General features: G+C 44.5%; 1 protein-coding gene across 4 annotated transcripts in view; it reads right to left on the bottom strand.

Annotated features, from left to right (window-relative positions):
• The window catches only part of KIF11 (kinesin family member 11), a 100,719-nt gene that overhangs the window by 9,049 nt on the left and 75,426 nt on the right, over positions 1-16,244 (bottom strand). For all 4 annotated transcript variants that reach the window (XM_056529395.1, XM_056529394.1, XM_056529392.1 and 1 more), the window contains exons 10-17: positions 14,698-14,793; positions 14,393-14,481; positions 13,431-13,518; positions 13,120-13,308; positions 11,908-12,115; positions 10,782-10,954; positions 4,066-4,191; positions 1,931-2,089 (exon numbers count right to left, since the gene is read on the bottom strand). In XM_056529395.1, the coding sequence (XP_056385370.1) occupies positions 1,931-2,089; positions 4,066-4,191; positions 10,782-10,954; positions 11,908-12,115; positions 13,120-13,308; positions 13,431-13,518; positions 14,393-14,481; positions 14,698-14,793 (1,128 nt within the window). The remainder of the gene's footprint in view (positions 1-1,930; positions 2,090-4,065; positions 4,192-10,781; positions 10,955-11,907; positions 12,116-13,119; positions 13,309-13,430; positions 13,519-14,392; positions 14,482-14,697; positions 14,794-16,244) is intronic.

Genomic DNA, 16,244 nt, shown 5'->3' with positions numbered 1-16,244 from the left:
CACAGAAAAAGGAGTTGCTGCCGCACACTGAAGTCAGTGTAAAATTGGTTTATTCCATTTCCAAAGTGCTACTTTTCAGCCACCCATGTGGCCTTTTTCAAGCATGTGTGTGTATATTATATTATATGTGTGTGTATATTATATTATAGTGTGTGTGTGTGTGTGTGTGTGTGTGTATATTATATTATAGTGTGTGTGTGTGTGTGTGTGTGTGTATGTATATTATATTATATGTGTGTGTGTATATTATATTATATGTGTGTGTGTGTATATTATATTATAGTGTGTGTGTGTGTGTGTGTGTATATTATATTATAGTGTGTGTGCATATTATATTATAGTGTGTGTGTGTGTGTGTATGTATGTATATTATATTATAGTGTGTGTGTGTGTATATTATATTATAGTGTGTGTGTGTGTATATTATAGTGTGTGTGTATATGTATATTATAGTGTGTGTGTGTGTATGTATGTATGTGTGTATATTATAGTATGTATGTATGTATGTATGTATGTATGTGTGTGTATATTATAGTGTGTGTGTATATTATAGTGTGTGTGTGTGTGTGTGTATATTATAGTGTGAGTGTGTGTGTATATTATAGTGTGAGTGTGTGTGTATATTATAGTGTGTGTGTGTGTGTATATTATAGTGTGTGTGTATATTATAGTGTGTGTGTATATTATAGTGTGTGTGTATATTATAGTGTGTGTGTGTGTATGTATATTATAGTGTGTGTGTATATTATAGTGTGTGTGTGTGTGTATATTATAGTGTGTGTGTGTGTGTATATTATAGTGTGTGTGTGTGTGTGTGTGTGTGTATATATTATAGTGTGTGTGTGTATGTGTGTGTATTATAGTGTGTGTGTGTGTGTGTGTGTGTGTATGTGTGTATATTATAGTGTGTGTATGTGTATATTATAGTGTGTGTGTGTGTGTGTGTGTGTGTGTATATTATAGTGTGTGTGTGTATGTGTGTGTGTGTATATATTATAGTGTGTGTGTGTGTGTATATTATAGTGTGTGTGTGTGTGTGTGTGTCGTAGCCCCAACCCCTCAAGATGTCACGCACCGCCCCCTCAATGCAAGTCTAGTCTATGGGAGGGCACATGACAGTCACCACGCCCCCTCCCATAGACTTGCATTGAGGGGGCGGGGTTATGACGTCACAATCTTCCGGCACCGGCCCCAGCATTCGGAACAGTTTGTTCCAAACGCTGAGCAGTGGAGAACCCCTTTAAGCAGTGATGCCAGTGTATGCCAACACAATGGGGCTACTGTATTACAGTTTTGAATTTAGCTTATTTCTGGAAGATGCACCAAGTGAATCCATGGCATTTTCCCTTCTAGCATCTCTTGGTTTGCTTACTCTACAGAAAAATTTGGTGCTTTAAAAAAAAAAAAAAAAAAAAAATTAATATCAATTATTATTATATATATATATATTTGGTGCAGTTATGCCATGCCCCTATACTAGACATTTTTCCAAAGTGTTTAAATAAAAAAAATTTAACAAAAAAAAAAAAAAAAAAAAAAAAAGGTATTTCTTTTTTTTCTGATGCAAATCGAAACACTTCCCTTACTAAGGCTGAGTTCACATCACGTTTTTCCCAATACTGGGCGCTCCCGTATTTCTGCCGTATGTAATGTATTTCAATGAGCCGACCGGAGTGAACTCCGGTCGGTTCATCTTTGCCCGTATGCAGTTTTCTACCAGACCTAAAACCGTGGTTGACTACTGTTTTAGGTCCGATGGAAAAAACATACGGGCAAAAATGAGCCGGTCAACTCACTGAAATACATTACATACGGGCAGGCATTCGGGAGTGCCCAGTTTTACCTCCCCCCCAGCTGTATGTGGTCCTGTATTGGGAAAAAAGTGATGTGAACCCAGCTTAACTCTCACCCAACACTTGCATAGTTCTACCTGTGAATGCAGAGTCTGGGCAGCCTGAAGCTCTTCTTTCAGATTCTCAGACTCTGCCTGAATAGTGGAAAGGGCCGAAGTCGACTCCAGACGCAACTTGTGCAAAGTCATTGAATGTTCTGTGAAGAACCGGTCCATTTCTTCTTTATGAGAGTCAACCTATAGGTAGAGTTACATAACATTACACTTCTGTAAATGGGAGCACATACATCCGCACATACACAAGTACAAAACTTTTTTCTTTTTTTTTGCTTTTTGTGACCAAGGCCCTTAAAGGGTAGCTCCCACCATCCGTTTTTTTCCCTCTCTGTCCCTGCCTATTTCCCATCCATCCATAACCACCTCCCTGCCTAATTTTTTTTTACTATATAAAAAAATGCAGTTTTGTCTGCCTGGTGGTGTGCTCACTACCAGGCAGACTTACCCAGCAGGCGTGACGGCACTGATGCTTGCTGGGGACGACTTCCACCCTTAGTTCATCTACACAGGGTGCCTCCAGCTGTTTCACCACTACAACTCCCACCTTGCCCTGACATCTATTGGCTGTCAGGGCATGCTGGGAGTTGTAGTGGGGAGAAACTGGAGGCACCCTGTGTTAAAAACAATACAGGTCTGCGGTGCAACCCTAACCCCCCCCCCCCCCCCAGACCTACCAGGACAGTGCAGCGACGGGCAGGACAGCAGCGACGGGATGCCGGGAGGCGGGGCCGGCGTGCAAGGCCAGGGAGCAGGGGAGCCAATGCGCACTTCTGTTCTCAGCGCTCGCTCCTGCCTGTTTGATTGACAGGCGGGAGCGAGCACCGCAGTGAGTAAATTCCGACTCATTGCCAGGCTTCAATGAGTCGAAATTCACTAGTGACGTCACTGCCGAATTCATTTGGCCACTAGGAGGGTGACCCCAAGTGGCCGATTTTAAAAGTGATTTTAAACTACCGTATTTATCGGCGTATAACACGCACTTTTTAGGCTAAAATTTTTAGCCTAAAGTCTGTGTGCGTGTTATACGCCGATACACCCCCAGGAAAGGCAGGGGGAGAGAGGCCGTCGCTGCCCGCTTCTCTCCCCCTGCCTTTCCTGGGGTCTAGAGCGCTGCTGTCGGCCCTTCTCACCCCCTGGTTATCGGCGCCGCTGCCCGTTCTGTCCCCCTGACTATCGGTGCCGGCGCCGATAGCCAGGGGGAGAGAAGCGGCGTGCGTCCCCCGGCGTCGTTGCTATGCGCTGAACGGCGCGGCGCATGACGTCAGTGCGCCGCGCCGTGCATAGCAACGACGCAGGGGACGCACGCCGGAGGCCTGCGGCAGCGCAGACCCGACTCAGGTAATTATGCCACCGGGGATGGGGGGAGGCAACGGGGCAGCGGCGCCGGCAATGGGTGCCGCTGCCCCTTCTCTCCCCCTGGCTGTCTGCGCCGCTTCTCTCCCCCTGGCTATCGGCGCCGGTACCGATAGTCAGGGGGACAGAACGGGCAGCAGCGCCGATAACCAGGGGGTGAGAAGGGCCGACAGCAGCGCTCTAGACCCCAGGAAAGGCAGGGGGAGAGAAGCGGGCAGCGACGGCCTCTCTCCCCCTGCCTTTCCTGGGGGTATATCGGGGTATACACGCGCACACACGCACCCTCATTTTACCATGGATATTTGGGTAAAAAACTTTACCCAGATATCCTTGGTAAAATGAGGGTGCGTGTTATAGGCCGGTGCGTGGTATACCCCGATAAATACGGTAATTAAAAAAAGCGATTTTAAAACAAAGTATATTAGAGATATGTTGTAGTACTTAAGTACTACAACATAATTTTTTTATTTCATGAAAGTGCCCATTTAATGTCTATGTCTGTAGGAAAATTCTGTTTTCCTTTTCTATTCTACACTTGTTGGCTACATAGATATTATATAGTGTCCATACAATATCAGTATCTTAACTTGTAGGATCTGTATGAGGAAGTAACATTTCGGACTCACTACCATCAGCCACAGGACTGTTGAGAATCTAAAAAGCTGCAAAAAGTCCTACAATTGACCTGCAACTTACCAATAATGCATGATATACAGACATGCGAGAACAAATGTCTTTACTACGCCAATGTGTTAATAGCTAGAATACTTTTCTGCATTACAGCTACTAATCTATTCACGTACCTTGTCGGCAACAGCAGAGAAATTCTGCAAGCATAGACTCATCTGAGAATTTAGACCCAAAACTGAGGTTACAATTGGCAACAGGTCTGAGGCCAGGGCTTTTTGCAGAGCAAGCCGATGCTGATCCTGCCAGGAGAGATTACAGTGTTATACACAAAAAGGCAAAGTGGTGCAAAATTCAGTAAAATGCTCAAGCTTCGCAAATACAGAAAAAGCAGCCAAACAGATGACCAGACAAGGGATCTCTCTTTAACCACTGGTGGACCGATCAACAAGGGAAATTTTTCAAGTGTAGCACTTCATATCCCAGACCTAAAAGGAGAACTCATGGGCAAATATTTTTTTGTATAAATGCCTGGGTTGCCTGCATATAAGACAATAAACAGGACTAATCCGTCACCGCTCCCTTGTTGTCCCAGTATCTCGCTCCGCTCCTCTGCAGCAGTCTTCTTCCTGGTCTGCCCGTGGTCAGCACATCATGGAGCCAGTAAGGAAAGCACGGGCAGCAGCAATGTCCCACCACAGCAGGCAGGACATCACCGAGGAGCGGCACAAAACATCAGGAAATCAGGGCCAGACCTGAAAGCCCCCGATAAACATACCGGCGCTCAGGAGTATATGGAGCCGGCTCCCAACTCCTGCCCACTCTGTACTCTGCAGCCCCCAGCTGATTTCAGTAGCTGGGGGCCGCCGATAATAGCCAGCATGCTGCAATGCAGATCATCGCGGCTGGCAATTAACCCTTTAGATCGCTGCTGTCAAAGCTGACAGTGGCATCTAAAGGGACATGTGAATGCTCCCTGGTGGGCTAGAGCACCCCCCCCCCCCTGCAGCGTGATCGCAGGGGGGCAGATCCACTATAGCAGTAGCCAGAGGGCTTACCTCTGCTTCCCTGGTGTCTGTGGATCTGTCATTGATAGATCCTGGCTGGACAAGGCTTTATCAATGGATCACAGAGCACACAGATCAATGAAGTTCAATATAATTGATCTGTATGAGGAATCTAAGGATTCCTCCTAAAAAAGTCCCCTAAGGGACTAATAGTGTAAAAAAAAAATGTTTGATAAAAGTTTAAAAGATACACATTAACCCCTTCTATATTAAAAGTTCAATACAAAACACAGTTTATGGCGCAAAAAATGAGCCCTCATACAGCCTGGTATGCAAATTAAAAAAAGCTACAGGAGTTAGAAAATTGCAATAAAAAAAAAAAAGTTCTGATTTTTTTTTTAATTAGTAAAACATGACGGGAACTATACAAATCTGGTATTGCTGTAATTAGGCGGCCTAAAGTATCAAATATAACATGTTCCCTCAACCACAAGGTAAATGGCGTAGAAAAGAAAACCACCAAATCTGCAAAGTTATGTTTTACTACTTCAATTTTTCTTCATCAATATTTTTGTTTCTGTTTTGGAGAATATGTTATTGAAAAATTAAAAGGTATCATAATAGTAGTTAGTTGTGGGTGTTATAGGGTAAGGCGGAAAAAACGAGAGAGTGTAAATGCGAAAGTTGGCCCGGACAAGTGAATCGTCATGAGGGACAATTAGATTTTGCTTTGTTTTAGTCCCGTGGACAAGTAGATTTTCCATTAAATTCCCACACCCCTGCCTATTAATTGTTTTACTTGCAGGCAGCCCAGGCATTATGCAAAAAGTGTTTTTTTTGGCCATTACCTTCTTCTTTAAAGGGGTACTCCGGCCCCAAGACATCTTATCCCCTATCCAAAGGATAGGCCGTCACGAGGGGGCGGAGTCATGCCCCCTCCCATAGACTTGCATTGAGGGGGTGGGGCGTGAAGTCACAAGGGGGCGGAGTCGTGATGTCACGATAATCAGTCCCCGTGGTCGGGAGGCAAAAGACTGCGAACCTCCAGCGCTTCGGGCAAAACTTATAGGTGGGTGCTGCATGCTAGATTGTGGGGGTCCCCAGCGGCGGGACCCCCCTTGATAAGATGTCTTGGGGCCGGAGTACCCCTTTAAACCAAAGTACAACTCTTAATTGTCTTGCCAAAAAATCTATTCCTGCTTACAATCTTAGATTTTGTACAAAGTGTGGGTAAATTTGTCAGTCCAAAGGAGGCCACAATTTGACCATTAAACCCACCAACTGGCAAAAACATGCACCTTTTTACATATCTGTGCATGCTTTAAGAGCAGCTGCAGATGGGGCAGACAGCTGGACCACATAGAGAGCAGCAGTGGTTTAATCCTGCCTCTGCCCACCAAGCACTAGGTACACAGATTGTTTCCACAGAGCTCATTCTGGCTGAACTTCAATTTCTGGTGCTGGGGTTGGCGTGACACCATGCCAGTCAGCCAATTATTGACAGGGGAGACATCCCGCTTTTGGCAGTGATTGGTGAAGAGGCAATGTGACTTGTTGACCACAGCACCAGGGGATGAAGGATTGGGCACCACGATGACAGAGGCCGTGGGGAAGCAAGAGCGGGAAGTACAGTCTTCATCAGCCTAGGCATATTTCTGAACAACACCTTTGAGTGGCATTAACCTCTTAAGGACGCAGGGCGTATGGATACGCCCTGCATCCCGAGTCCTTAAGGACGCAGGGCGTATCCATACGCCCGTGGGAATTCCGGTCCCCACCGCTAGCCGGTTGGGGACCGGAGCCGGATGCCTGCTGAAATCGTTCAGCAGGCATCCCGGCATATCGCCCAGGGGGGTCATTATGCCCCCCCATGTCGGCGATCGCCGCAGATCGCTGGACAATTCAGTCCAGCGATCTGCGGCGATTCCGAGTCAATCGGGTCTCCAGTGACCCGGTGACCCGGAATAACTGGCTGTTCAGCCAGAGCCAGAGCCTGCAGGGGTGAGGTGGCACTGGTGCCACCTCACGATCGCCCTGATTCGTCGACCGGATTACCGGCCGACCAATCAGGGCGCCTGCTGCGAGTGTCACTCCCGCACCCGCTCCGCCCCTCTTCCGGAGGGCGTGAGCGGGTGCGGGAAGACGACCCCGGGTGCTGGGGTCCCCGATCCCCGGCGTCCATGTTGGGATCGGGGCCCCAGGAGCGACGGCGGCGGCGAGGGACAGCCTGCGATGGAGCAGCAGCAGGAGGAGAGTTACAGCCTCCTGCTGTTGCTTAGCAACAGCTCCCAGCATGCAAAAAAGGCATGCTGGGAGCTGTAGTTATGCAACAGCAGGAGGCAGACCACCACAACTCCCAGCATTCCCTTATGGGCATGCTGGGACTTATGGTTTTGCAACAGCTGGAGGCACATTTTTTCTATGGAAAAGTGTACCTTCAGCTGTTGTATAACTACAACTCCCAGCTTGCACAAACAGCTAAAGTGCATGCTGGGAGTTGTAGTGGTGCATCTGCTGGTTGCATAACTACAACTCCCAGCATGCCCGTTGGCTGTCGGTGACTGCTGAGAGTTGTAGTTTTGCAACAGCTGAAGGCACACTGGTTGTGAAACTTAGTTTTTTTTTTTTTACCTAACTCATTGTTTCACGACCGGTGTGCCTCCAGCTGTTGCAAACTACAACTCCCAGCAGTCACCTTACACCATGCACCGTACATGCTGGGAGTTGTAGTTTTGCAACAGCTGGAGGCACACTGGTTTTGAAACACTGAGTAAGGTCACAAACTCCGTGATACATAACCAGTGTGCCTACAGCTGTTGCAAAACTAAAACTCTCAGCATGTACAGTCTGTCAGCGCATGCTGGGAGTTGTAGTTTTGCAACAGCTGGATGTCCCCCCCAATGTGAATGTACAGGGTACACTCACATGGGCGGAGGATTACAGTAAGTATCGGGCTGCAAGTTTGAGCTGCAGCAAATTTTCTGCAAAAGCTCAAACTGCCAGCGAGAAACTACTGTGAACCCCCGCCCGTGCGACTGTACCCTAAAAACACTACACTACACTAACACAAAAAATAAAATAAAAAGTAAAAAACACTACATATACACATACCCCTACACAGCCCCCCTCCCAAATAAAAATGAAAAACGTCTGGTACGCCACGGTTTCCAAAACGGAGCCTCCAGCTGTTGCAAAAAAACAACTCCCAGTATTGTCGGACAGCCGTTGACTGTCCAGGCATGCTGGGAGTTTTGCAACAGCTGGAGGCACCCTGTTTGGGAATCACTGGCGTAGAATACCCCTATGTCCACCCCTATGCAATCCCTAATTTAGGCCTCAAATGCGCATGGCGCTCTCACTTTGGAGCCCTGTCGTATTTCAAGGCAACAGTTAAGGGTCACATATGGCGTATCGCCGTACTCGGGAGAAATTGGGCTTCAAATTTTGGGGGGTATTTTTTGCTTTAACCCTTTGTATAAATGTAAATTTTTTTGGGAAACCAAGCATTTTAGGTAAATTTTTTAATTTTTTTTTACATATGCAAAAGTCGTGAAACACCTGTAGGGTATTAAGGTTCACTTAACTCCTTGTTACATTTCCCGAGGGCTCTAGTTTCCAAAATGGTATGCCATGTGGGGTTTTTTTGCGGTCCTGGCACCATAGGGGCTTCCTAAATGCGGCATGCCCCCAGAGCAAAATTTCCTTCAAAAAAGCCAAATGTGACTCCTTCTCTTCTGAGACCTGTAGTGCGCCAGCAGAGCACTTTTCACCCCCATATGGGGTGTTTTCTGAATCGGGAGAAATTGGGCTTCAAATTTTGGGGGGTATTTTCTGCTATTACCCTTTTTAAAAATGTAAAACTTTAGGGAAACCAAGCATTTTAGGTAAAAAAAATATATATTTTTTTTACATATGCAAAAGTCGTGAATCACCTGTAGGGTATTAAGGTTCACATTACCCCTTGTTACATTCCCCGAGGGGTCTAGTTTCCAAAATGGTATGCCATGTGGGGTTTTTTGCTGTTCTGGCACCATAGGGGCTTCCTAAAGGTGACATGCCCCCCAAAAACCATTTGACGCTCCTTCCCTTCTGAGCCCTCTACTGCGCCCGCTGAACAATTAACATAGACATATGAGGTATGTGCTTACTCGAGAGAAATTGGGTTTCAAATACAAGTAAAAATTTTCTCCTTTTTACCCCTTGCAAAAATTCAAAAATTGGGTCTACAAGAACATGCGAGTGTAAAAAATGAAGATTGTGAATTTTCTCCTTCACTTTGCTGCTATTCCTGTGAAACCCGTAAAGGGTTAAAACGCTTACTGATTGTCATTTTGAATACTTTCGGGGATGCAGTTTTTATAATGGGGTCATTTATGGGGTATTTCTAATATGAAGACTCTTCAAATCCACTTCAAACCTGAACTGGTTCCTGAAAAAAAGAGAGTTTCAAAATTTTGTGAAAAATTGGAAAATTGCTGCGGAACTTTGAAGCCCTCTGGTGTCTTCCAAAAGTAAAAACTCATCAATTTTATGATGCAAATATAAAGTAGACATATTGTATATGTGAATAAAAATTTTTTTTATTTTGAATATCCATTTTCCTTACAAGCAGAGAGCTTCAAAGTTAGAAAAATGCAAAATTTTCAAATTTTTCATCAAATTTTGGGATTTTTCACCAAGAAAGGGTGCAAGTTACCAAAAAATTTTACCACTACGTTAAAGTAGAATATGTCACGAAAAAACAAGCTCGGAATCAGAATAATAACTAAAAGCATTCCAGAGTTATTAATGTTTAAAGTGACAGTGGTCAGATTTGCAAAAAATGGCCGAGTCCTTAAGGTGAAAAAGGGCTCAGTCCTTAAGGGGTTAAACACTGCGGGGAGATCAAAAAAACCTGTCCAGAGGAAAAGTCACCCAGTTTCCCACAGCAACCAATCAGATCGCTTCTTTCATTTCTAACAAGGCTTCTGCAAAATAAAAGCGATCTGATTGGTTGCTATGGGCAACTTTTCCTTTGCACAGGTTTTGTTAAATCTCATATAATATATTATATATAATATATATATATATATATATATATATATATATATATATATATATATATATATTTTTTTTTTTATCTTTAACAGATGCCATAAGAAAAACGTGTTCAGTTGTAGCTGTTAACACTCAAATCCTCCACTAGCACTATATAATGTGCCTTAAAGGGGTACTCTGCCCCGGGACATCTTATCCCCTATCCAATGGATAGGGGATAAGATGTCAGATCGCGGGGGTCCCGCCGCTGGGGACCCCAGGGATCTTGTCTGCAGCACCGCGCCATCATTACTGCACAGAGCACGCCAACGGGCGATACAGGGGCCGGAGCATTGTGATGTCACGGCTCTGCCCCTCATGACGTCACAGCCCGGCCCCCTTAATGAAAGTTTATGGGAAGGGCCCTGACATCACGAGGGGGTGGAGCCGTGATGCCACGATGCTCCAGCCCTTGTATCACCCGTCATTACTGCACAGAGAGTTTGCTGTGTGCAGTAATGATAATGGGGTGCTGCAGCAGAGATCCCAGGGTCCCCAGGTGCGGGACCCCCGCGATCTGACATCTTATCTCCTATCCTTTGAATAGGGGATAAGATGTCCTTGGGCGGAGTACCCCTTTAAGCCAACCGAGCAGAGGCATTTTTCTTCTTTAGACACCTAGATAAATGCATTAAAAAGGAGAACTCCGGTGGATAGGTTATAGCATTTATTCTCCCAATAACCCCTTTTAAATAAAAAAATTAAAAAAAAAAAAGGTCTGTGCTGGAAATCCATTTTTTTGTATTAATTTTTTGTTTTACATCCACAAACCAATGACTACATACCATCATACACTCGCAACTACATACCATCTGTTTCAGCAGCTCTTCCTTTGCTTGGGTCGATAAGCCTTCCTGCTTTACTATTGCATCCAAGCTACGAGTCACCTGACTGGACACTGTATCCTGGACCGTACTGAAGGATTTGGACACTGCAGAGGCTGTGGCACTTAAAGCTGAAGAGCTGACAGAGAGGAGGTCATCTGCAAGAAGAATGTCCAGCTCTTAACCAACTCTTTATATCCTTAAACTAGCCATAAATATCTCTAACGTAAAAGGGATTTCATAGTTTATATAAATCCAGGCTAAGTTATAGAGCATAAGCAGGGCTATATATTACTAATGTCTTCTAAAATGGTATAACAGCCTGAGGACATAGTACTAATATATTAGAATCTTGCATCTAAGATGGCCATACACATTGGATGTAAATTGGACAAGCATGTCTTCTTTAGCTGGATCAGCCACTTCAAGTTTATTTATTGGGATCTTAAAGGGGTATTCCGGGCAAAAACCATCTTATCCCCTATCCATAGGGGATAATAAATCCGATTCTGGGGGGGTGGCGGCGCTGCTGAGACCCCCCCGCGACCTCCCTGCAGCACCCGCATTCTATGCGGGTGCTGAATCTCCAGTTTCAGAAACTTCCGGGACTGGGGACGTGACGTCACGCCACGCCCCCTCCATTCATGTCTATGGGAGGGGGGAGTGACTGCCGTCACGCCCCCTCCCATAGACATAAATGGAGGGGGCGTGGCATCGTGTCCCCAGTCCCGGAAGTTTCTGAAACTGGAGATTCAGCACCCGCATAGAATGCGGGTGCTGCAGGGAGATCGCAGGGGGTTCTCAGCAGCCTTCTGAGCAGCAGCAGATTTCTTATCCCCTATCCTTTGGATTGGGGATAAGATTTTTTAGCCTGGAATACCCCTTTAAGATGGCAAATGTCTGGAGAATTGTATATGGATTTCAAGCTCCCTGATCCTTTTGCCCTTACAAAGAGAAGCTGCTGTCAAGAGCCTGAAATGACTTTTTTTCAGAAAACATATACATTTGGCAACCAAGCAGGTGTATGGGGGACAGAAATGTCAGCCGAATGGATTTTAGTCTCAGAGATTATTCTCTCCTGATGTCAGATCTTGTACATGACTGCACTTACTTATGGAGCTGGTGTAGCCATCCAACTTCGCCTGCTGCTTTGTATGATATTCATCCACAGATCTCTGAATTGTGCTAAACATTTTATCCATTTCTTCTGCAAACTTCCCATGGACCTGGGCATTGTGATGTTCCACTGCTGCTTTGCGATCTAGTTTGGCATGGAGACCCGACACATCCTTTGTGGTCTCTTTAACAGTGCTCAGCAGCTATAATGAAAAGATGAATACACAGGATTTCCAGAAAGCTTATACACAAAAAGACAAGCTGGAAAGGCAACGTAAATGGGACTGTTTGTGAAGATGCCCTTCAAACCTGACAAGAGAACCCTTCTGTAGTCTGTTAACTTCCGATACCATCACAAATCTGTAATATTAGCATTCATGAACAGAAGTGTATGTCCAGGGCACAACTCAACAAAGCTTAAAGGGGCTCAGCAGCTAAAATTAACTTCTCCCTTATATCCGAAACGGGACACTGCTCTGAGTGAGGAGTGTGCAGTAGATGGCATGCGCTCCATTGATTTCTATGGGAGCTCCAAGGAGACTGGAGTCCAGCACTCAGGCATCATCAGCACTCCCACAGAATCAGAGTCAGTGCCCCCCGTGATCAGCTACTTATCTCCTATCCTGTGGATAAGCTCATTTTGGCTGCAGTACCCCTTTAAACAAGTTATTAAAAGTTCTCTGCTCCGGGCTGGCCCCGAACTAGTGACGCTGCATTGACGCCACCACGCAGGGACGTTCATGCATAGGGATGTCACGACGTCTGCTGTGCAAGGACATCCCTGTGAGTCATCGTCAACGCAAAGTCACTAGTCCGTTGCTGGCCCGGAGCGGAGAAGAGGGCCTCCCGGTGAAGATGGACAGCCCGGAACGACTAACCCCCCCCACCGGACGGTCCCTGCAGCATAGATGGCCGAAGATGGACGGCCCGGACCAACTCACCCTTCCTTCCCACCAAGAAAGCGACAACTAGGGAGGCGAGTAGAAAACAAAAAGGGGGGTTCTGGATGATGACGAAGGGATTGACAGTTTTTTTCCTAGGTTTTTGGGGTGAAATAAGGGGCCTCTGCTTATATTCGGAACGGCTACTACTCGAGTATATACCGCATTGACAAGTGTTATATATGCTAAAATATGCTGATTAGTTCCCTTTAAAGGATGTATAGTATGTACGACAACATGTTACAATGGAGGGGATGAAGCGTTACCTTATTAGCAGTGTTGTGAAGTTTCTTCTCTGTGACCTTTAATGCAGATACTACAAACTCCTCCTGAGCCAGCTGAATTTTAGATTCCTGTAGATTCTTCTGGGTTTCATCTAGTTCTTTGGACTTACATTGAAGCACCGTGTTACACTCCTCCAGCTCCTTCTTACTCTCAGAGAACAGCTCTGTAACCTGCCATAAATTAAGTGAATAAATAAATCTGTATAATCAAACAATATACATAAGGCCGCTATTAGTTATAGTCCATTAGTTATCTCTATATCAAACATTTAAGCCAATAACAATAAACTCACCCTCTTAAGCTCCTCCTCCATAGCTGCAATTTTATCAGTAAATTCTGAGATCTGCTCTTCTTGGCATACTATTTTACCCTGAAGCTGCCTGAAAAGAAAAAAAAAAAAAAAGGATAACCCTGAGGGCATGAACTCAGACGTTGTTACAACAATGCGCTGGATCTGTTGGCAATGAAGCCCATTGCCATTGACTTATGTGGTTCACTGTAGAAGACTGCAGTAGGATTGGGATCCTGCAGGACCCACTTAAAAAAAATATATAAACAAACAGACTTGCAGGCAGTAGTGAGTAAGTTGCAGGCAGGAGCTGGTAGTGTCACACTATACCAGAGGGTCCCACAAATCCTGTGCACTCCTGCACCACAGAGCAGACTTCTATGTTATATAACCCCAGGGCCAGATGATCCCAATCAGCCTCTACTGCTGGGGACCACTTGACGCCAGGCAGCACATCTGCTACAGTAGCCAGGCACTAAAAGTAGAAGGTGCACCTGATTGCACGTGCAGATGCAGGCCCCTTGTCGCAGTGGTATACTTCTGAAGGGGCAGCGTGGGGGTCCTGCCTCCGTGGCTCAGTTCACTACTCACCTTCTTGCTCTTGTGAGCCATAGGCTAGGCAAGAAGCTCACCCAGCTTTTCCAGGCTCCTGAATGGCATATCTGCTCAGTACAGCAACCACATGGCCACCATTTCTAGCTCAGAATTTTTGTTGCAGCGGGCAGAATTGGACATGTTGTAGGAGGTGGTAATGGTCAGAAATTCATCGGGATCAGGATTAAGAAAACCGTCCCTCGCGGGGCTCTAGCTTACTGGGTTCAACCATGACTAAAATTTTACATTGTACGCAGCACTTTTCTTTCTATTAAAGGCAATAAAAATCTGCAATTGAAAAACAAGAGTCTCCAACACAGATTTAAACAAAGCCTTAACAGCTGGAGTTTTATCCATTTAGCTAAACTTACTCGTAGTTTTCACTAGAGAGGTAGACTCCATTCTTCTCTCTGGCTGCTGCAAGGTCCCTCTTCAATCGCTCAATCTCCTCCGTGTATTCCTATAGAGAAAGATACTTCTATGAGGACAAAACCAAACAACTGATATTATAAAGCCATAATTTCTCTAAAAAAGGAAATAAAATGTTCTTAAGTATATTAGAAAGGTTATAGTTTTTCCAAGATGTACAACATATAAAAAGTTTTTTTGGCCCCCAATTACTGAGGACTATATATATCAACCTGACAGCAAAGTGTCAGTAAGAATTTATATTTACCTTTATTAGGGCCCGCTTGGTGAGTTTTTGATTCACCTCTGGTTTATTCAGAATATTCTTTGCTCGGTTGGCATATTCCAGAGTGCTTACAGTTTCCTAAAGAATAAAAAATACATTTCTTGAATGGTAAACAACATCATCCTAAGTGATCATCACAATCCAGACATTTTGGGTTCATTTTGTCCAACTATGACAATAGCTGAAATGAATGCACCCAACTGCAAATATAGTTGGTACGGGTATACTCAGTTATACACACTGGTCCCGTTTTCTATGGCTGTCAACCCTGAATTTATGCTTTAAATGCTGTGGCACATAGCAATGAAGACAACGCATAAAAGCCTAAAATGTAAGTGCGTGCAATCTTTGGCTAAAGCAATGTTTCCCAACCAATGTGCCTTCAGCTGTTGCACAACTGCTAGAGGCACACTGGCCTAAAATAAGTAAACTAATAGTAAACATGCACTAGACAGTGCAGATTAAATCTAGAGATGCATCTCTAGATTTAATCTAGTGCATCTCTAGATTTAATCTGCACTGTCTAGTGCATGTTTACTATTAGTTGACTTATTTTAGGCCAGTGTGCCTCTAGCTGTTGCAAAACCAGCCTTATATTCCCCCTATTAGCACTATACCTGTGTATCTCCCTCTAAATTACGGTATGTCAGCAAGAACATTTTTACGCCTTTATTATCTCCTAATAAACCCTGTATTAATATTAATATATATATATATATATATATATATATATATATATATATATATATATATATATATATATATATATATATATTTTTTTTTTTTTTTTTTTTAAAGGGGTAAACGCATTGGGATTTTATTTTGTTACAAGAATAGTTTAAGAATTGGTTAGGACCACTTGGAAAGGGGAGCAACATCAGCTTCATTATCCTAAGTCACTGTACCATCCCCATATATTTGTTTTCTGGTGGCGACCCCTTTTTGATTCCTGCAAGTTCTTCTTCACTCATTGTAGCCCTTTATGGTTTGTATCACAATGGATTTTTGCTCTTTGGATTAAAAAAAAAAATATATATATACATTAAAAAATGTTTTTATATCTATTAAAGGTTAAATTTTAGGTAGCACCTCTTAGTCAGTGATAAAAGTTGCATTGGATGCTACCAGTACTATTGGGGCATCTCTCTACTGGCAATGAATTGTAAGTTTGCAAATACTGATAAAATGCTATTCTTCCGCTTACATCTCGGATGCAAAACTGTGTCTCTATGGTTACAGACTACAAAGTCTGCAATTAAACAATTGTGTCTCATCTGCCCCCTCTTCTATAACAAAATGGTTATGGCATCATGGCATGCAAGTACTGTATTTTTCGCCGTATAAGACGCACTTTTTCTTCCCCAAAACTGTGGGGGGGGGGGGGGGGGGGGGAGTTGGTGCATCTTATACGGCAAATACCTGTCCTATCGAGGCGGTCCCTGCGGCCATCAACGGCCGGGACCCGCAGCTAATACAGGACATCACGGATCGCGGTGAAGTGAAAATAACACTAACCCGGCTGTTCAGTT

Source organism: Hyla sarda, chromosome 7 (genome assembly GCF_029499605.1).
Source record: "Hyla sarda isolate aHylSar1 chromosome 7, aHylSar1.hap1, whole genome shotgun sequence".
Lineage (NCBI taxonomy): Eukaryota > Metazoa > Chordata > Amphibia > Anura > Hylidae > Hyla > Hyla sarda.
This window is presented reverse-complemented; position numbering and strand designations above follow the sequence as displayed.